Raw genomic sequence first — 20,527 nt, forward strand, 5'->3', positions numbered from 1 at the left:
TCCTTGCTCTCTTGCAATCTGAGTCACCTGATCTGAAGCTCTTGCCGCAAAGGGAGGTAAATTTCAATTACCCGCGCCTGGAATGCTCTCTCCCACACCTGCCTGCCCCCCTCCCCCACCCGAGCCGCATTTTTGTCTCTCCCCAGACGCTCCCAGTACCTGGTTCTCATCACATCATCTTTCCTTCTCTAGCGGTTGCTGATTTCAAGTCTGCGCCACCGTCCAAGGTTTATGCACTTTTCGAACTAGGTCCGCCATGTTACCCGTATAATGAGCTAAGGCAACAACGGAACAATGGTGTTTCTCCAAAGCTCCAACCTCTCAGACCTGGCACACCTCCAACAGAGGGCAAAGAGGGTCGAGCTGACCTGGAGGGCTCGGACCCCGGAGGCTTTCCCTCCCTTTGGCTTTACAAACTGCCCAATGACCGGCTACGGCGGGGATATTTCATAAGCGCCCGCCCAATAACGGAGAGAGGGGCGGGCCTCGGTGGGAACCTGGCCCAATGAGAGACGCGGAGGGGGCGGGCCCCGTCCGGCTGCGGCCCAATGGGAGCCCCGCTGGGAGGCATGGCCGGCAGCTGGGCGGGGATATATAAGCCCCAACTAGCCTGTCTGCACCGGGATTCGTGGTGTTGCTGGAGACTCGTAACGCGTCTGCAGTCAACGACCCTCCGCAAACGTCACCTGTCGGAACAACCATGGTGAGAGGGAGCTAGGGGGTACTGGCGGAGTCCACGATGAGGGCGGTACTGCGCGGGAGAGCATGCTGGGGGCGCCCGAGGGTCCCCGGTAAGGGCCAGCTGCTCGGGAAGGAGGGGAGCCCGGGGTGCCGGGCAGTCCAGGGTGTGTGCGAAGGGCTGCGCGGGTCTTCTTGGGGGGTTTGGGCGGTCACGGTGACCACGGTGTGGGGGGCTGTGCGGAAGGCCGGGGACGCCCGCCGCGTCCGAGCGCTGCTTCTCTGAGCCCCTGGCCCGGGAGAGGCGGATGCGAGCTGGAGAAGTTCTGCGCGCTCCCTCAGTCTCCAGGGAGGAAAGATAAAGGGAGGGAGGTGGCGCCGGGGCGCGGGGTCGGCGGGGCGCCAGCGTGGCGGGGTGCGTCCCGCGCCGCGCGCAGCCTGGGGCCCCCAACCCCGGTCCGGCTGTGCGGCGCGCTCCGGAGTCGGGAGCCTGGACCCGCCCCAGTTTTCTCCCGCGGCGGCCCGGGACAAAGAGGCGCCCGCCCCCAGCCGCAGTCCCCGCCTCCGGGTGAAGTCACACTCCCGCGCTGGAGGCCGGACCTGGGCCGCTCCGCAAACTCCAGCAGGTTTCTCCAGTTCTGAACTGTTCCTCTGAATGCCTTTGTCTTGGCGCGGCCGGACTCGCGGCCAGAAGTCAGAGGTGCACGACCTTGACCCATCCCTGGTCAGGCACGTCCGTGAGCTCCTGGTGTCTCAGGAGGAATATCCTTTACTCCACTTCTCTCCTCTTCTGATGCCCAAGCCCGTGAAGTCCCTCAGTTAAACCAAAGAGCTCGGCGCGTGTCAGGCCTCAGGGCCTCACAGGAATCATCAGATGCCCGCCTGTGTCCTGAGCCCCTGTAAAGGCTCTGAGGCTGCCTTGAAGGATAGCTCCTAAAATTGCTAAACTGTTGCCGATTGTCTTAGAAGACCCCTTCTGCATCTGGGAAGTGTGCTGCCCTTTCACACGGATCCTATAGACTGTGGGTTGGGGGTGAAGGACCAGAAGACAAGAGAGTCTGTCCATTGTAGGAGTTACCTTAGGAGAGCTGAAAGGGCCAGGGTGAGTCTTCTGGCTCCATTGTGACCATCGAGCAGTACTTACCTGGATTGACTGTGTAGTGCAGTGGGCAAGGACAAGTGTCCAGAGTCAGGGCCTATCCCCCCAAAAGGGGAGGTTGCAGGTGAGCTTTCAAACTAGCTCTAACTCCAGAGCCGCTGCCTCTGTTAATCCACAGACCTGAACTTCGTCTTCTGCCCCTTCAGAGTGTAGAGGACACAGAGTCCCCACCGTGGGAGACCTCTTCCCCTAGGGGTCCAGTGCTGGAGGCTCCATCTTGGTGTGCAGGACTCTGAGCTTCCTTGTCCCACCCCAGCCAGCACACAGGGCACTAGGCAGTGGGATTTGGCTGCTTGGTATCGGCTTTCTCTAGTTCCTGCCCCTGAAGACCTGGGCTTTAGCCACCTTCGTTCTCGAGCCCTCAGTAAATGAAAAAGAAAATGAGATCATTTGGCTTAAAGTGTGGGAAGGTCTGGAAAGGGAACCCAGTCTTTGGGTTTGGGAACATGTAACTCACTGTCAGGCCTCAGTCTCCAGGGAGGAAAGATACAAGGGTGCTTCCAGGGCCTTTTCAAGGCCCACTTGCTTCCCTTGTCCATTCACACCCCATCATCTCTCTGCTTCCCCCAACAGCGTGAATGTATCTCCATCCATGTGGGCCAGGCGGGCGTGCAGATGGGCAATGCCTGCTGGGAGCTCTACTGCTTGGAGCACAACATCCAGCCCAATGGCACCATGCCCAGTGACAAGGCGCTGGGCAGCAGCGATGACTCCTTCAACACCTTCTTCAGTGAGACCGGGGCTGGCAAGCATGTGCCCCGGGCTGTCTTTGTGGACCTGGAGCCTGCTGTCATAGGTGAGTGGGCGGGGGTTCCCCTCTCCAGCCTGTATTTTTTGCCAGCCCCAAAGTCAGTGGGGAGCCCTGCTTAGGGGAAAAGCTCTTGGAATGCAGGCAGCCCCCTGCCAAGAACAACACTGAAGTCTGTTGCTTTTGTCTAGACTCTGACTTCAGGAGGGGTCCTGAGGGCTTCCTGTGCTGAGACGGATATTAGTCAAACCACTCTGCCCAGAAACTGCCAGATGTGAGTCAGGGGTCAGACCCAGAATGAGGACTGCAGAAAAGAATGGATATGGAAGCAGAAACTTTAAACTTCCTTTTTCCTACCCGCACACTCTTGAGGATAACATTGCCTAAGGGACTGGGCACTGAGAACATTCTTAATGGCTCCCTGCTCAGCCTTAACTGAAAGGGGCCCCTTAATAGTATGTGGACCCATGTGAACTTGGCTGTTGCTGGCTCCCAGGGTGTTCTCTGCTTCCTCCTTTCTGCATCTGGGTCGCCTCAGTTTCCTGTTCCTGAAAACTTTACTCCTCTCCCCATCTTTCTTTCTCTTTCTTTCTTTTTTCCTTTTCTTTTCTTTCTCTTTTTCTTTCTTTCTTTAAGATTTTACTTATTTGAAAGACAGCATGAGTCGGGGGGAGGGGCAGAGGGAGAGGGAGAAGCAGGCTCCCCACTGAGCAGGGAGCCCAGTGCGGGACTCCATCCCAGGACCCTGAGATCCTGACTTGAGCCAAAGTCAGACGCTTAACCAACTGAGCCACCCAGTCGCTCCCCCATCTCCCCATGTTTCCAAAGATAGTTTTGTAGATGTAAACTGTGGACTGGGTTTTCTGCATCAGTCTATGTTCTAGTCCCAATCAAAAGTGAAGTGAGATTCCCCTAGACCCCGTCTGATTCCTCACCACGTAGAGGTGGCTCTGAGGGAAGGCAGAGTTAAAGGGGCCCCCTGACTTACCCCTTCTCAGGCCCAGGGAGGACTAACTGGACTTTGCAAGTGGGTCCCTGGAAGGCTGTTGGCCATCCATGCTCCCTTTTGCAGTTATACGTGGGGGAGCTTAGCAGCATAGGTCCTAACGCCTGTGTCCTCGTGGGGGATGGGACCAGCCTCTCTTACCTTTGCCCTCTTTCTTCCCCTCAAGATGGGGTAAGAACTGGCATTTATAGGCAGCTCTTCCACCCTGAGCAGCTGATATCTGGCAAGGAAGATGCTGCCAACAACTATGCCCGAGGCCACTACACTGTGGGGAAGGAGATCATCGATCTGGTGCTGGAGCGCATCCGAAAACTGGTGAGCGGACCAAGTGCCCTTGACACCGTCAGGAGATCCGTGTGTCCTGACTCTCTCTTCCTGGCCTGGGAGGCTGGACGTGTGTGGAAGAAAGGGAAACCACAGATCTGTGGCTGTGGCTGTGGCCGGCGCCCGGGGTGTCCTGACGGCTCCTTTGGCTTGTCTGTCTCCTCCGCTTCCCCTAGGGGGAGCTGCGTGTCCTGGGTGTGGATCTAGGGTTAGAAGCCTGACTAACCAGTTCTGCCTTGAGTCTGTGGACTCAGGCTCCTGCCCTGCTGGTTCGTAGCTTTGCCAGGTCTAATTGTCCAATCCAAGCCTTCTTTGAGCTTTGATCCCTCTCTTCCCCCAGCAGGTAGGTGGAAGCTGCCTTGGCAGGTCAGCTTGTTCTTAGACTCCTAAGCAGAACTTTACACCTGGGAGAGGCTCCTGCTTACTGGTTAGTTTTTAACCACTTCCCAGTTTACCCCATCCCTTGCCTGAGGCACTGAGAACCAGGAGCGAGGCCAACTAGGAGCCAGTACTTTGGCACTGGTCCTCTAGAGGGATTGTCCAGACCTACTCTGTGCTGCTCACTAGTTCAGACTGAGGACTTGCCATTCATTGACTTGAGGAATGGGATTCTGTGCTTGCAAAAACAAAGTACCCCCTGGGCTTAGGATTTTCTTTTTTTCTTTTCCTTTTTTTTTTTAAGATTTTATTTATTTATTTGAGAGAGAGATCATGAGCAGGGGGGAGGAGCAGAGGGAGAAGCAGGCTCTCCGGTGAGCAGGGAGCCCGATGCGGGGCTCGATCCCAGGACCCTGGGATCATGACCTGAGCCAAAGGCAGACGCTTAACCGACTGAGGCACCCAGGTGTCCTAGGATTTTCTTAAGAGGTTTTTCGGTGGGGGAGTTGTTTTGTTTTTTGGGTTTTCTGTTTGTTTGTTTGAGGGGGTATTTTGGTTTTTTTAGTTGTTATCAATTTGCATCAAGTTTGCTTTTCCTTTAATTGATTTTTATTGAGATATAATTACCATAGCATTAGTTTCAGGTGTACCACATAGTGAATCGATATATGGATATATCACAAATAAATGGAGAATTTTTATATCGTTACTCCCCGTGCGTCTGGTATAGACTGACGCTCTTCTCGTCCAAGGACCAGCTACATCAGAAGTCAGCGGGGGTACTTGTTAAACCCGCAGGTCCCTGGGTTACAGTCTGAAGTGGGGGGCCTGTGAATCTCTATGTTCAACAAGATGCCACCACTACCTCCCCCCACCTCCCACTCTGCTGCAACCAGGGCGCAAAGCCACGAAGTTGAGAGGGCCCAGCTGTCTGACGACAGTCTTCCGTCCCACCTGACCCTCCTCTCCTCTCTTCTCCCCTCCCACCATCCCTCACTTGCCACTTCACACACACAGCAGTGCCCTTCGAGGTCATCTGTCCCCCAGAACTCCAAACCCCTGGAGGTAGTCTCTTCTCACCTCTACAGAGGCAAAGCAAAAGAGCATGAGAGAACTTTCTGGAGTCACGGAAATTTCTGTATCTTGATTAGTTTGGTGATATAGGTATATACCCTTGTCAAACCGTTCATTGTACGTGCAATAAAATGTATACGCTTTAAGTACAAATTATGCTTAAAAGTTTTATTTTGCTTTGTTTGTTTTCTAAATCCAGAAGTGAATACAGTTGCAGTTGGGTTACAGTAGCTTTGCCGACAGAAGAGGGTTCCGTCAGGAGAAGAGGGCTGGGGCCCGGGGGTGGGTCATCTGCGTCCTAACAGTGTTCTCTCCTACCCCAGACAGACCAGTGCACCGGGCTTCAGGGTTTCCTGATCTTCCATAGCTTTGGGGGTGGCACCGGCTCAGGCTTCACCTCCCTGTTGATGGAGCGGCTTTCTGTTGACTATGGCAAGAAGTCCAAGTTGGAATTTGCCATCTACCCCGCCCCCCAAGTATCCACAGCGGTTGTGGAACCCTACAACTCCATCCTGACCACCCACACCACCCTGGAGCACTCGGACTGTGCCTTCATGGTGGACAACGAGGCCATCTATGACATCTGCCGCCGCAACCTGGACATCGAGCGCCCCACCTACACCAACCTCAACCGGCTCATCGGCCAGATCGTGTCCTCCATCACGGCCTCCCTGCGCTTCGACGGGGCCCTCAACGTGGACCTCACAGAGTTCCAGACGAACCTGGTGCCCTACCCCCGCATCCACTTCCCCCTGGTGACCTACTCCCCCATCGTCTCAGCGGAGAAGGCCTACCACGAGCAGCTGTCGGTGGCCGAGATCACCAACGCCTGCTTTGAGCCCTCCAACCAGATGGTCAAGTGTGACCCCCGTCACGGCAAGTACATGGCCTGCTGCATGCTCTACCGCGGAGAAGTGGTGCCCAAGGACGTGAATGCTGCCATCGCCACTATCAAGACCAAGCGCACCATCCAGTTTGTGGACTGGTGTCCCACAGGTTTCAAGGCAAGTGAGGAGTGAAGTCGCGGATGGGGGGGGAGGGGAGGTGGTGAGCATGCGGCCTGTGTACGTGCTGAGAGGAGAGATTCCTACAGAGCCGCAGGCAGGACGACAGAAGTGCTAGGGATGGGGAGAATCGGGCAAATAACAGCTTTTTTATTCTACTCGAAAGCTTGCCTGTATGAAAGAAAAAGTAGGTTTCATGTCTTTCGGCCTCGCCAATGGGCACTCCCTAGGTTTGCCAGTCGGGTTGGGACCGTTCACCTGTGCCAGGGACATACCCACCCAATATGGCTCCCGCCCGGAAGGGAGTGCTTTTGGAAGCGCGGAAAGGCCTTCCATTCAGCTAATGGGCGAGACGTGGGTCAGAAGGTCTGGGAACACAGCCCCTTCCTTTTGAAGTAATGAGGAAGAATTTGTTTATGCCCCTTTCTTTTCTCTCCCCACATTCCCAGAGGGTACTGGGCATGTGACCTAGTTTAAGTTTTATGGGTTTTGTTCCAGGGTGAGATTAGAAAGATTAAAGGTGGCAGCTGTGGCATTTAGGAAACCCACAGCTTCCCTGCCCGGTGACGCTGTCACAGACGTGACACGACGGGAGAGGACTCAGGGACTCCGGTCATAAAGCCAACAGCCGTGTGCTAGGACTGAAGAGCTGTCCTGTAGCTCAGAACTAGAGACCAGGGGTAGGAAGTCTGGAAGGCAGATTCTTCTAGCTCCATATTAGGAAAGCTTCAGCTACTCAGAGGAAGAAAGGCTGCCTTCAGGAAGTAGTAAGCTTGCTGTCCGTAGAGGCGGTAAGGGGGAAGTGGACTTTTTTTTAACACTGAATATGAAATGTATATGTTCTGAATAGAGCAACGTTTAAAGTAGATTAAGTTTAGATCCAACTGGAGATCTTCACAGGATTTTATATTTTTTAAGCTATTTTGTAAACTATAGGAAAGTGGGGAGATTGCTACAAGTAACACCTATATACCCACTACCTAGATTCAACATCTGGCTCTGCTAGGCTTCCTTTATGTTTGCTTTGCTGACCCATTTAAACTCATTTACAGCTATCTATGACCCACCAGTTTGTTTTTTAATAATCCTTCTCCAAAATAAGAATACCTAAGTCAGTATTTGAACTTTTCCCCATTTCCACAGATGTCTTTTATATCCGTTTTTCAAAGTCAGTTTATAATCCAGGCCCAGGCATTATATTTGTCTCTTCAGTCTTTTAATGTAAAGCATCCACCCTTTTTCTTGATGGTGACTTTGAAGGGACTAGTCTTAGTGTCTTGAAGGTCCCACATTCCGGATTTGTTTGTTTCCTTATCCCTGGGTTCCTTGCAGACTGGCAAATGCCAAACACCAGGGGACTGCCCCTCTCCCAGCTTTGGGAATCCTTCCACACACCCCTTCCCGGGAACCCAGAACCAGGGGCTGACACTATTTGCTGTTTCTTCTTAGGTTGGCATTAACTACCAGCCCCCCACCGTGGTGCCCGGGGGCGACCTGGCCAAGGTGCAGCGGGCCGTGTGCATGCTGAGCAACACGACCGCCATCGCTGAGGCCTGGGCCCGCCTCGACCACAAGTTCGACCTGATGTATGCCAAACGGGCCTTTGTACACTGGTACGTGGGCGAGGGCATGGAGGAGGGGGAGTTCTCCGAGGCCCGAGAGGACCTGGCTGCCCTGGAGAAGGATTATGAAGAAGTGGGAACAGAATCTATGGACGGCGAGGATGAGAGCGAGGAGTTCTAGGGGGTCCTGGCATCTGCGACGTCCGCTCTCTCCCTAGTTTTGTATTTCTCATTCCACTGTTTCCCTAACCCCCTACAAATACAATCAGTGTCTCAAGCGATGTGGAGCTCTGTGATGTGGAGTTCTGCCCAGGCATGGGCCTTCACTAACTTTCCAACTTCCTTGTCGTCCTTCTAAGTTAAGGGGCAGGGTGGCCTCTGTGTCCGGTGGTTCCAGCGGGGGGATGCATAACGGAGGATCGATCAGACCGCTCTGACAAATATTCAGGGGCTCAGGACCGGGACTGTGGTGCTTTGACTTCATGGGGTGGTTCCCTGTGTGTACCCCCTTATCCCCAACCCACCTCAAGGAAAGGTAAGCCTTCTAGAGGTTCTGGCGAAAGCTTGCTGGAAGTTTGCGCCTAGCGTTCTGGGACAGAAAGTCTGTCTGGGTTTCAATGCCAGGAAGGAGTCAAGTGGTTTTTTTGTTTTGTTCTGTTTTTTGTTTTTAACCTATCCTCCCTCCTCATGGCCAACAGAGGGCAGTAGAGGTGGAAGCCACATGAATTCACAGGCCAATCTGCAGCAGCCATCTTACAATTTAGGGCTCTAGCCCCATGCCATATAAAGTAAAGGCACAGGGTCCAAGAACCAGGATTCCAAAAGACCAAGGGTCTTTAGCCTGGGGCTGTTGAACATCTGAAATACTTTTTAAAGTGTCTATGAGCCTTTTAGGCAAAAAAAAAAAAAAAAAAAAAAAGTCTATATTTTTTTATTTTTAAAGGGGTCCCTGATGAGAAAGGTATTATAGTTCTAGGACCGAGCCACATATAGTCTTAGCAATCAGTGTATTAGTCAGTAGAAGGGCCTGGCAGGACCTAAGGACTAAACTGGCTGGTCCCTTCCAGCACGGCCCAGGTTCAAGGAGGTCTCTCTCTCCTGTGCTTGAAAAGCCCCTCAGCCAGACAGAAATGTATTCTCTGTAGAGGTGGGACATCTCCATGGGACCAGGCCCTGCCCCTGGCAAGGCCGTTGAGCAGAACCCAGCCCAGCCCCCACCAGAAGGGTAGGGCCTGGACTCTTGGCCTGAATCTACCTGCTTTGATTTTTTTCACACACTGAGTTCTAGCATATTACTCAGGATGGGTCTCTGCTTTTTTTAGGCACCAGTGAGCCTTGGGGCTACCTGGATGTGTCCCCAGTGGCCTTGCTTTGGGTTCAGGGGACAAGTTTCTTAATGTTAACCTACGAACTGATTCCCAATATCTATGAGCCTTGCTTGTTTAGTGTCCTAGAGCTCATTAACACAGTGCTCAGATCCATAGACTTTGACCCCTACCTGTTAAGCTGCAGGCCTTTAAGAGGAGTTGTGGACCTATGCAAATTGTCCAGCCCAGGCAACTGAATGGGTCTCTTTCTGAAGGTCCTCAAGGACTTACAGGCTTGGGTTAGAGGTAGAGTTAAGGTATAGTAGAAGGGGAAGGAGGTTAGGAAAACCTGGCCAGTGCCTATTCAAGGACCTGGATCAGTCAATGTTCAGCAAGTCCGTCTGGCCTGCACTATTGGTATCTTCACCCAGAAACCAAGAGCTGACATTTTCTTTCCTCTTTCTTGCCCTGCTTTTTCCCTCACCGGACACATGAATTCGTACATACTAGCAGTTCTTCCTCTGTGGGTTCAAACCACTAAGTAGAGAGACCCCTCCTCGCCCTACAGGTGCCCCAGGCATTGGGAAGGAGAACGGCCAATGAGGGCTGGACACCTAACCCTGAGGCTCTCTTGTGATGAGATACCACACGGGTGAGTCAATTACAAGTGGGTGGAGCAAGCCGGATAATTTATTTAGATAAACTTGGAGCTGCCTTCACCTTCTCTCATGGTCCCAAACTAGAACAGATGTAAGTCACATTCTCTTTTCTTGCTTCTTACCCCCCCCTTTTTTTTTTAAGATTTTATTTATTTATTTGACAGAGAGAGGGAGACAGAGTGAGAGGGAACACAAGCAGGGGGAGTGGGAGAGGGAGAAGCAGGCTTCCCGCGGAGCAGGGAGCCCGATGGGCTCGAACCCAGGACCCTGGGATCATGACCTGAGCCGAAGGCAGACACTTAACGACTGAGCCACCCAGGCGCCCCACTTCTTACCCCTTTTTTGTGTGTATTTTCGAAATAAGCAGGAAGAGTCTTTTAAGTCTGTGTCTGGACTCAGCCCCTCTCCCCCAACACCCACTGCTGAGCCCCACACAGAGCCATGTCCCTGGGTCCCCAGGGAGAGGCTTGCCTGGGTTCCTTTCCAACTATGGAGTCCTTGGTGGGGTCATGATGGAGAAGCAGAGAAATTCTTGCCTTGGGGGTTGCGGTCTGAAACTGAAAGCACTAAAGTCTTAACAAGTGCTCTACCTAAAGCATGAACCTGAAGTAAGCATTACCCTTGCTGGGCTGGGGTGTACGTGAAGGTGTTTTTACCAGAGCTGGCGGCGGGTGCGCTCTGGCCCTGGCCATAGCACGGTCTACACCCAGACGACTTCCTGCGGGTACCACCACCTTCCCTTTGTCACCGACCCAGGACCCCGGAGCCCGGTGGAAAGTTGGTTCTGTGGAGTCCTTGGAGAGGAGGGGGGTTATCCTGCTGGTGATCAGAACAGGACACTAAAAGGCATTAGCCTCAATGACAGGGAAGATTAGAGGATCTCTACAGCAGCTCGCCCATACCATATGAGAAGCTTAACAAAAAATTCCCGCCCTCAAAACAGTGTGGAGGCCTTGGCTGTTTCTTTCCCTGGTGCAGATTTTCAGTAATGCCTAGTATTCAGGCTGCTCCTCACCTCTCCCCCCGAGCTGTGCCCGAGATGCCCGACCCCAGAGCCGTTTAGATTTGACTGCTCCGAGGTGTAACCCTGTTTTCTTCTGGTTGTGTTCACGGGTGCCTGCCAGTTCTAAGGTGAAAGCAGGGTCCTGGGGTCTGACTGCTTTTTCGTGAAGGTTTTTGACTAGTCTTGCTGTTCTTGCCTTTTCCCTGCTTCCCCCCCGCCCCACCTTCCGAACTCCCCAGGGCTTCAGGTCCTCGGCATTTTGGAGATCGTGAGGGGAGTCCCCTTGCTTCTTGTAAGCACTGGGTGGCGTGCGGTAGTCGTCCTGCCTACGGCAAGGAGCCGATCTGCTGTCTCTTTCTGTCTTCCCTCTTCCTTAAAGCTCAAACTGGGGTGAGAAACGTGCAGGGTGCGCCTAGAGGACACGGGAATCCCCAGCTCCTCCTTCCCGGAGGACTGGCACTTGAGCCAGATACTAAAAGTGGGTTGGGGTGGAGAGAGGGCTAGCTGTTCCAGGCAGAGACTGGCAGAGGAAAAGATATGGAAAGCACAGGTACGTTCTGTTCAGGTGGCGAGTAGTTTGTAGCTGAAACTTGAGATAGAAGAAGGGGGAGCTCAAGAAAAAGGATGTTGGTTTTGCCTTATCTTTCTCGAATATTTATTGAGCGCCTACTATGTGGCATGAATTATTCTAGATGCTAGAGGGAACCAATGAGGCAACAAAGGAGTTTGAATTTTCTCCTGTATAAAATCTTCAGTGGCTGTCAAGTGCCAGCATCCAGGGTCACTTGTCCTTAAAGCAATGGTTCGCAACCTAGAGTGATGTGGCACGACAGTTTTGGTTGTCACGACTGGAGAGGGGGTGTTCTGGTGTGCAGTGGGTAGAGAGCACAGGACAGACCTCCCCTCAACAAAGATTTGTACTGCCCCAAAATGTCAGTGGTGCTGAGACTGAAAACCTTGCCCTAAAGGATTGCTTGGCAGTCGCAAGAAGGGTCGGTTTCCAAGCACAGCACACTAGAGGGAGAGGGGCGGTTGTGGTAAGCAAGGTGCTGCATAATGCTTCAACCAGAGCAGTGAGATGGGGAAGAGAAGGGGTTGGAATCACAGTACTTAGTGACCAGTTGATGCAGCCCGTGGGAAGAGTTGTGGGTGCCTGGATTTCTGCCTTGGACGGCGTGAGATGCTGTCCCTCCTTGTTATTCTGTTTGGATTTGGAAATGAATTCAGCTTTAGACACTGTATCCATCTTCTAAGGCTGCCATAAACAAAGGACCACAGACTGGGGGGCTTATGCAACAGAAATTAACGTCCTCACAGTTCTGGGGGCTGGAAGTCCGAGAGGAAGCTGTCGCCAGGGTCGGCTTCTTCTGAGGCTTCTCTCCTTGCTTTACAGATGGCCATCTTCCTGTGTCCTCACATGGTCTTCCCTCTGTGCCTGTCTGTGTCCTCGTTCCCTCTTCTTACAAGGACACCCGTCATCTAGAACTCACCGTATGACTCTATCTTAATAACCTCTTGAAAGGTCCTATCTCCAGCACAGTCCCACTCAGAGGTGTTTCAGCATGTGAATTTTGTGGGGGCACAGTTCAGGCCCTAACAGACAGTGTTGAGCTTGAGTCCCCTGGGGGCCAGGCAGAGCAACGGCTGAGCCCCCGGAGGTGCTGCTGAAACTCAGGAAGTCAGACTGAGGGTCAGGGCGTGAGATCGCCTGTGGAGAGAGCCGAAGGACAGAGATGGCCCAGGGAGCGCTGCTGGCCACGGGGGTGGAGAGAGCTCCCAGCCCCGGGCAGAGGCCCAGCACAGAAGGTGAGGGTGTGGGATGACCAGAGTCCGACACCGCAGGGACCGAGGCAGATGGGCACTTGCACACATACGTCTGTGGAGAGGAGGTTGGAATTCCTCGCTTCTGTTTCTTATTTGTTAAATATTTTTATTTGTTTGTTTATTTACTTACTTATTTATTAGAGAGCATAAGCGGGGGGGGAGGGGCAGAGGGAGAAGCAGACTCCACACTGAGCAGGGAGCCTGATGCAGGGCTCAATCCCAGGACCCTGGGATCCTAACTTAACTGACTGAGCCACCCAGGCACCCCTATTTTTTATTTAAAGTAGAATTCATCTTTGATTCATTTACATGAATGGCAAGAAGAGAATTAGACACTATTTGAGACTTTTTTTTTTTTTTTTTTTTTTTAAAGATTTTATTTATTTATTTGAGACAGAGAGAATGAGAGAGAGAGAGAGCACATGAGAGGGGGGAGGGTCAGAGGGAGAAGCAGGCTCCCCGCCGAGCAGGGAGCCCGATGCGGGACTCGATCCAGGGACTCCAGGATCATGACCTGAGCCGAAGGCAGTCGCTTAACCAACTGAGCCACCCAGGCGCCCTTGAGACTTTTGATCTTCTGGGGGGATGGGAAGAAGCATCTAAGTGGAGAGAGAACAGTGGGTAGAGAGCAGGGATGCATCCCAGTGAATCTGAAAATGGTCAGTGCATCCAGCAGCAGACATTGCATCACCCCCTCTGAGCCCTCAGGGTCCTAGACCACTCAACACGGCCACTACCAAGGGGTCCCTGGCACTGGGGGCCACCTGAGTCTAAGCTTAGAAGGGAAGAAACACAAAGAGGAAGCTATGTGAACAGATCGCATATGTGACAAAGATGAGTAGGAATGTGAATAAAATCCAGAATCTAGTCTGTGGGGTTGAGGACTGACTGGGTTTTGAAGGCTGAATAGGAGTTGGCCAGGAAGGAACAAGGCAGGGGACACAGCATGATATCTCACAACTACTCCAGCTAGCTCTCTGCTGCCAGGGCTGACGGTTCGGGGCAGAATGGTGGGAAATGGGAAAATTCTACAGAAGCAGGATATGTCTTCACAAAATAGCTGTCTCCCCACCCAAAGAGGTCCTGGTAAAGAGTGAGAAGAAAGGACTCTTCTTGTGCCTGAGCCTTTGAGGACAGGGTCTGTGTTTTGGCCGCACCCCACACAGTACGGGCCCCTGGTGCACATTTGGGTACTAAGCTAGGGTGAAGGACTCAGGTGTGCGTCAGGAAGATGGGAGCCAGAGTGCCCTGTTAGGGACAGAAGGTGGTGGCCGCCTAAGACCTCAGAAGTCTGGGAATTGAGGTTTAAGGGACGGTTATAAATGTTGCTGACTGCCCATATCGCTGGCCCCTTATTTCCCACTTCACAATGAGGCTGGCTCATTCTTACTGGGGAAAAAGAACAAAGTTGGAAACAAAATTGGTGACCGAGCTCTGGGCCCCAGCCTCAAGCAGAGACTGCTTTTGCCACTTCCTGGGACATTCTGACCCCCACCCCGAGGAGCAGGTAGATGCTCTGAATGCTGGCTCGGCCGTGACTCGAACACATGCTCGGGAAGATCTGGCAGGACTCAGCCGAGGCGTAGTGTGGGATTTCCTCACTGAAAGGAAGAATGGGGGAGCCTGCAGCCTGCCCTGCTTCCTCTCCCCTCTTCACTCCAGCCTTCAAGAAGAAAGCCCATGCAGGATAGCAGGCTGGGAAGAGAGATGACCCACTTCTCAGAGGAGAGGTGGACACCTTGTCAAGTAATCCCCTCCTCTGGACACTCCTTGTCTGTAAGTTGAGGGACATGGACCAGATGTCCAGTTAAGGACACTTCCCATGTCTCTGTGTATAAGGACACAGAACCCAGGCAGCAAGGAAGAAATCCAGGGATGGGGGTGTCCAAGGGGTAGGCACCCCCTCCCCCTATGCGCGCACGCACACACGACTCTTTCTTGCTGATCTAGAGTCTGGTTCTTCCCATCAAGCCTGAGCAGGCTCCCCGCCTCAGGCAGACTCCTTGGAAGGCTGGGGCTTGCCTCTTCTGGGAGGGGCTGCTTTTAGATTATCACATCAGAAAGTCAGCAGGCAAGTCCCATACAGGACTTCGTGCAGCAGCAACTAAGGGGGAAACAGCAGACCCTGGCCCATTTGGTCACCTTGTTCTAACGAGCAGCTTACCAGGGATTAGTCCCCATCCCCAATGGGGGATGGGTCTCCTGGAGTGGATTTCATAAGCCCTAAGCACAAGTCACGTCTAATTGCTATATTTAAGACTGCAGAGGTGTGAGGGGCAGTGTGCAAATCCATTCAGCTGGCTTTAAAAAGCACAGAGCAGCTTAACTCATGATTAAGAACACAGACTCTGCAGCCAGAATGCCTAGATTTGAATCCCAGCTTTGCTACTTAATCGCTGTGTGGCCTTTATCAGGTTACTGGGCCTCCGTTTCCTCACCCATAAAATGAACCTAAAACAACAGACCCTACCTCCTAGGGTGGTTATGAGGATAAAATCTACAGTGCTTAGAATAGTCCCTGGGACACACAGCAAGTGTTCACTGATGCTCACTGTCGGCAATATGGCGCTTCGCATAACCCACTGGAGGGGGAAGAAGGGGACTTTCTGTATGGTCTGAGCATCTTCCATCACTTCTCCATATATAATTCTCTGTTCCTATTCTAAGTAATCACTTCTTTGTCTTCCCTGATGCTCTTCCTCCCCCCCCCCCAAATTAAGCTCTTTTGAAGATACTCGTTCTCAGCAGTTAATTATTCCAATTTTCCTTTCAGCCAAGACCTCTCACTACTTGCATTCCTCTACTCCCCAAGTCCCAGTGTTTTGGAGCCCACACAATTGGCTCTGTGCGTCCAAGCTCTGGCTGTAGGCCCACCCACACAAAGCACCCCTCAGTATCTCTCTGCCCCCTCCCCTGCTCACTCCTGCTCGCAGCCAGAGCCTCAGCATCTCACCCGTGCTCTCAGAAGCTTCTAGGTAGGTCAGAGGGTGTCATTCATTATATACAAGCAGAACTTTGTCCTAATTCCCAGCCACTCAGCCAGCAGTGAGACTCAAATATTTTATCGGAGCGATAGGCAGGCGTTGGCTCTGGCAGAAGGCTTCCAGCAGGAAGAATCCAGTACTAATTATGAAGGCCCTGCTTTGGAGCCTTGTTGCTGTGCTCTCCTTCCATCTAAAACAAGCCACCCCAAACTTCGGTGGCTTAAAACAACCATTTATTTGCTCATGATTCTGTAATTGGGGCAGAGCTTGGTGGTGGGAGCTCACCCTTGCTCCGTGGGTTTGGCTGGGGCAACCCGAATTCCAAGACGGCCTCGCTCATACATCCGATGCCTTAGCTGAGGTGATGGAGGTCTGGGGGTGGCCTGCACCTCCCTTTCTCTCCAGGTCTCTCATCCAGTCGGTGTAGTCAGGCATTACATAGTCGCCAGCTTCCAGAGCATGAAGACAGAAGCTCGGAGGACTCTGAAGACCTAGGCCTTAAGACCCAGCTTCAATGGGAGGTGTTACGAGTTGAATCGTGGCCCTTACCCACTCAAGATCATACACTGAAGTTCTAACTTTTGCTTTTTCAGAATGTGGCGTTAACTGGAAGGTCATACTGGAGTAGGGTGCCAATATGACTGGTGTCCTTATTAAAGGAGGAATTTGGACATTTCCACAAGGAGAATGCCATGGTGGGTTGGAGTTAATGCTCTCACACCTGTCAAGTACTAGGAAAGAGCCCTGGAACAGAGACTGCCCTAGTGGGCTCAGAGGAAACGTGGCCCCGGCTGCAACTTGATCTCAGACTTCTAGCCTCCAGAGCCGTGAGACAACTTTATGTTGTCTTTTTTTTTTTTTTTTAAGATTTTATTTATTTGAGAGAGAGAGAGCATGAGAGTGGGGAGGGTCAGAGGGAGAAGCAGACTCCCCACTGAGCAGGGAGCCCAACGCGGGACTCGATCCTGGGACTCCAGGATCACGACCCGAGCCGAAGGCAGTCGCTTAACCAACTGAGCCACCCAGGCGCCCACAACTTTATGTTGTCTTAAGCACCCAGTTTGTGGTACTTTGTTACAACAGCCCGGCAAACAAATCCGGAAGGGAAATGAAGTCTACTTCTTGGTGGAAAGGGAGCCCTGCACGTACAGGGATGGGGGAATTGTGGCTGTTCTTGCAGACCATCTACTCCAAGACCGTCCAAGAGTAGACAGGTCCTATACCTGACTCTACCCAAAACTTGCTGGGTAGTGTTGGGGAAGCCGTGTAGCTCTTCCTCCCTTTCCCAGACACTAAGGACAAGCTTAGGTAAGATAGCCCTTTTTTTTTTTTTTAATATTTTATTTATTTGACAGAGAGAGACACAGCAAGAGAGGGAATACAAGCAGGGGGGAGTGGGAGAGGGAGAAGCAGGCTTCCCACGGAGCAGGGAGCCCGATGCGGGGCTCGATCCCAGGACCCTGGGATCATGACCTGAGCCGAAGGCAGACGCTTAACAACTGAGCCACCCAGGCGCCCCTAAGATGGCCTTTTTGACTGTTGCCAGCTTTAAAACTTTGTGCCCTCCTAAGAGTTCTTTTGTAGCCTGGATCAGTATCCCCTGAAGGTTTGTAAACACGATTGCTGGTCACCACCCCCCCCACTCTTGGTTTCTGATTCGATAGGTCCGGGTGAGGCCTGAGAATCTGCAGTTCTAAGAAGTTCCCAGGTGATGCCGCTTCGAGACCACACTGTTAGGGGACCATTGGCGGGCAGTGGTCCCCAGCCCAGTCCCCACGTTGGAATCACCTGGGGAGCTTTCACAAACCGATGGCAGGGCTCTACCCTGGAGCTTCTAACTGCTCTTGGATCCACGCTCTGGTATTTTTCTAAAAATCTCCTTAGGTGAAGCGAATGTGCAGCCGGAGTCGAGAGCCAGACTTTCGCAGGAACAGTACAATAAAAGCATCAGTGCGTATTTCTAAGAAAAATTGTTCCTCAATCTGACCTGCATGGCCCAAACGGAATACACCTTTCAACGAAGGAAAAAACGTGTTCCCTCACTTCCTGAGATTAAGGAATTTGACTCTTAAGCTCCTGTCACCCCTCTGGAACACTTTGTAACTGCCTCTGGTCCCATCATCTCTCTCATGACCGACGCAGTGCCACTGGCCCAGAAAGAGGTGGGAATTCAGTCCTCAAAGGAAGGGAGAAGAGGAATCCCTCGTTTCTATGTCCCCACCTCAAACATCAGCACGGACTTGTGGAGGCTCTCGGCCTCAGCAGGTAAACCTCCCCAGGTGCCGTCAGTAACGTGAGGAACTTGAGCCGAAATAACCTAAATCTATGCAGCACCTACTCTGCCCCTGACCTTGACAGAGCAAGCACACATGTAGTCAGGAAAGCTCTGGGCTCATGCGCTTCATTCTCTGCGCTTCAGTGACCTCAGACGTAAGGTAAACGGGTTCCGTCGCACTGAGCTGCAGTGACAAAAGCACGGGAAGTGCTTACCACGGGGTCAGACACACACAGAGTCATTTGTGTCCCTCCTGATCCCAACCATTTTGTGAAGCAGCATCCCTGTTTTGCAGATGAGGAAACCACTACCGAAATGGATTGGTCCAAGGTCTAACAGCTAGGACAGGGCCTGGCTGGGACCTGGACCTGAGCCCACGTGCTGGGAGAGGCCCTGCTCCGTGGTTGGCGAGAGGGATGGGAGCAGGCGGGAGGTTTGCTGACAGGTGAACCTAATCATCCACAGAACAGCCCCCCCAACCTGGCACTGAGGCGACAGAGTGAACAGGGCAAGTTCTGCTGGGGTCAGGAGAGGGAAGATGCAAGTGACCAGAAGTTCAAGTGTTGGTAGAAAGGAGTGAGGAGGGAAAGTCAGACCGGCCCTCCCGTTCCTTCTTTCTGCTGGGCCTGCTGTGTCCTGGGGGGCAGGGGGGCGGTGGGCATGATGTGCCTGCCGCAGACTTCAGGCTAAGGGAGAGTCGAAATGACGCGAAGCTGCCTTAGATTCTAGGATTCTATAGCTTTTTCTTTCAACAGATAATAAAATGCCTACTTTGTACTGTGAAGCCTTGGGACACAGGGGTGAACAAATAGGCACGCGGGGCTATCAGGAAGCACATCCTGTGGGAGCGGGTACCAGATCTTCAACTGTTCCCTGGCTCTAGCTTGAGGTACGCAAAGAGAGCGGGTAGCAGGAGGCCTGGCCTTGTTGGGGGGGGGGCAGGGGAGGCTCCTCTGAGGACCCCTCACTGAAGCGGAGGACAGAGTTAGCCAGAGGAAGGAGGTCTAGGCCAGGAAACAGCCCATGGGGAAGCCCCAGGTCTAACATGAGGTCAGGCCCATGGAAAGAACTGCAGGAACCGCGTGGCTGAGGCGGAGGGAGATGAGATCAGTGAGGCAGTTGTAGGCAGTGTTAAAACAGGTTTACCCCCAGAACTGTGGGGAAGCCCCCGAAGGGACTGTAAGAGGGAATGTCATGACCCAACATGATGTATTCCTTGCCTAAAAATTCTGAGCCCTCACATGCTAATCTCATTTGACTCCCACAGCAACCCTGTGAGGATAATACCTTCATTGACAGATAAGAGCACTTGGGATCACAAAGGTCAAGTGTCTGAGTTCACAGATCTGTCCCACCCCTTTCTCCTTCCCGGACCAGGTAGACACTGCCAATGCCCAAGTGGACTGATGGTGGGGGTGGGCGGGGATGCTGATGCCGGGGGGAGGGGCAGGGAGCCTGCGTGGCCGTCTTGTCTCAGCCCCCTCGGTGATAATAGCTCGGTGGCCGTCCAGGCCTTCTAAAATAGCCCAACCAGAAGGAGGAGAATCATGCCCTGAGGTGTCCCGGTGGGAAAATCTGCCCCCCCCACCCACCCAGGGCTGGGCAGACAACACAAAGGAAATGTCCTACCTGCCCGGGCTTGTCTGAGGCTCCCTAGGAGAGGGGAGGAGTTCAGACCCCGTGGGCGGGCTGATCCTACCCTGGGGGAAGTGTCAGCAGGGAGTAACCTCCCAGTTTCAAAGGAGCAGGCCCTTGGGAGGGAGTCGTCGCAGCCTGTGGTCCTCTAGGGCTGGGGGTGGGGAGGGAAGCGGCGCCCGGCTGGTCCACGGCTGGGTGTTAGGCACCTTGGTCTCTTAAAGCCAAGGGAGGGGTCCGCAGATGTGCTCTGAGCGTCCAGCATCTGCTCAGGGTGGGGAATCACATTTTAAGATCTCAGCTAGTAAGCAGAGCTGAACTGAAGCCCACGTTTGGGTGACCGCAAGCCTGTGGGCTTCTCATTGAACCGCATTAACCTGGTAAACAGAGTTTACTCATTCCCGGGGAGAGCCTCAAAGGCCTCCAGCAGGATGTGAGTTTGGCGCAGCCCCTCACCTCAGGTGTTTAGCACTCAGTGGGAACTCAGTAAAGGTTTGGACGAATGAGAAACCTGGCGGGAGAGGGATCACTGCAGAGTCCTGGAGCTGGGGCTGGGGGCCGAGGGGAGGGAGGCAGGGGTCTCATCGCGGGGCCCAGGGGCTGGCGGGCTTCTCCCCAACCCTCCCGGAGTAGTGGGTGTCAAGGCTCCCCAGTCTCACCTGGGCACCAGATGCTGTGCTGCCCGGCCCGGGCTTTCTAGCAGGAATCTGGCTACCAAAAGACAAACGCCATTCCCCTACAAGGCAATTCGGAGGACACGAAGCAGCTGCTTTGGATAAAGGATGTGGCAGGCATAAAGGGAGGAAAAGAGGCCAGCGAGGGAGACAGCATGGACTGACCCGGGGGAGCCCAGGAGGGATGGGGGGGGCTTGTGCTCCCACTTCGCTTCGCTTCCTCCACACCCGCC

The 20,527-nt window shown here is 53.2% G+C and overlaps 1 protein-coding gene across 1 annotated transcript; it reads left to right on the plus strand.

The window, feature by feature from the left end:
* The first annotated feature begins 627 nt into the window (after nt 1-627).
* LOC116643418 (tubulin alpha-8 chain-like) lies at nt 628-8,205 on the plus strand. Its single transcript, XM_032422186.1, has 5 exons — nt 628-703; nt 2,411-2,633; nt 3,758-3,906; nt 5,691-6,371; nt 7,821-8,205. The coding sequence occupies exons 1-5, from the start codon at nt 701-703 to the stop codon at nt 8,112-8,114; spliced, it is 1,350 nt and encodes a 449-aa protein (XP_032278077.1). The 5' UTR covers nt 628-700; the 3' UTR covers nt 8,115-8,205.
* Nucleotides 8,206-20,527: the final 12,322 nt, after the last annotated feature.

This window comes from Phoca vitulina, unplaced genomic scaffold (assembly GCF_004348235.1).
Source record: "Phoca vitulina isolate PV1807 unplaced genomic scaffold, GSC_HSeal_1.0 scaffold26, whole genome shotgun sequence".
Taxonomy (NCBI): Eukaryota; Metazoa; Chordata; class Mammalia; order Carnivora; family Phocidae; genus Phoca; species Phoca vitulina.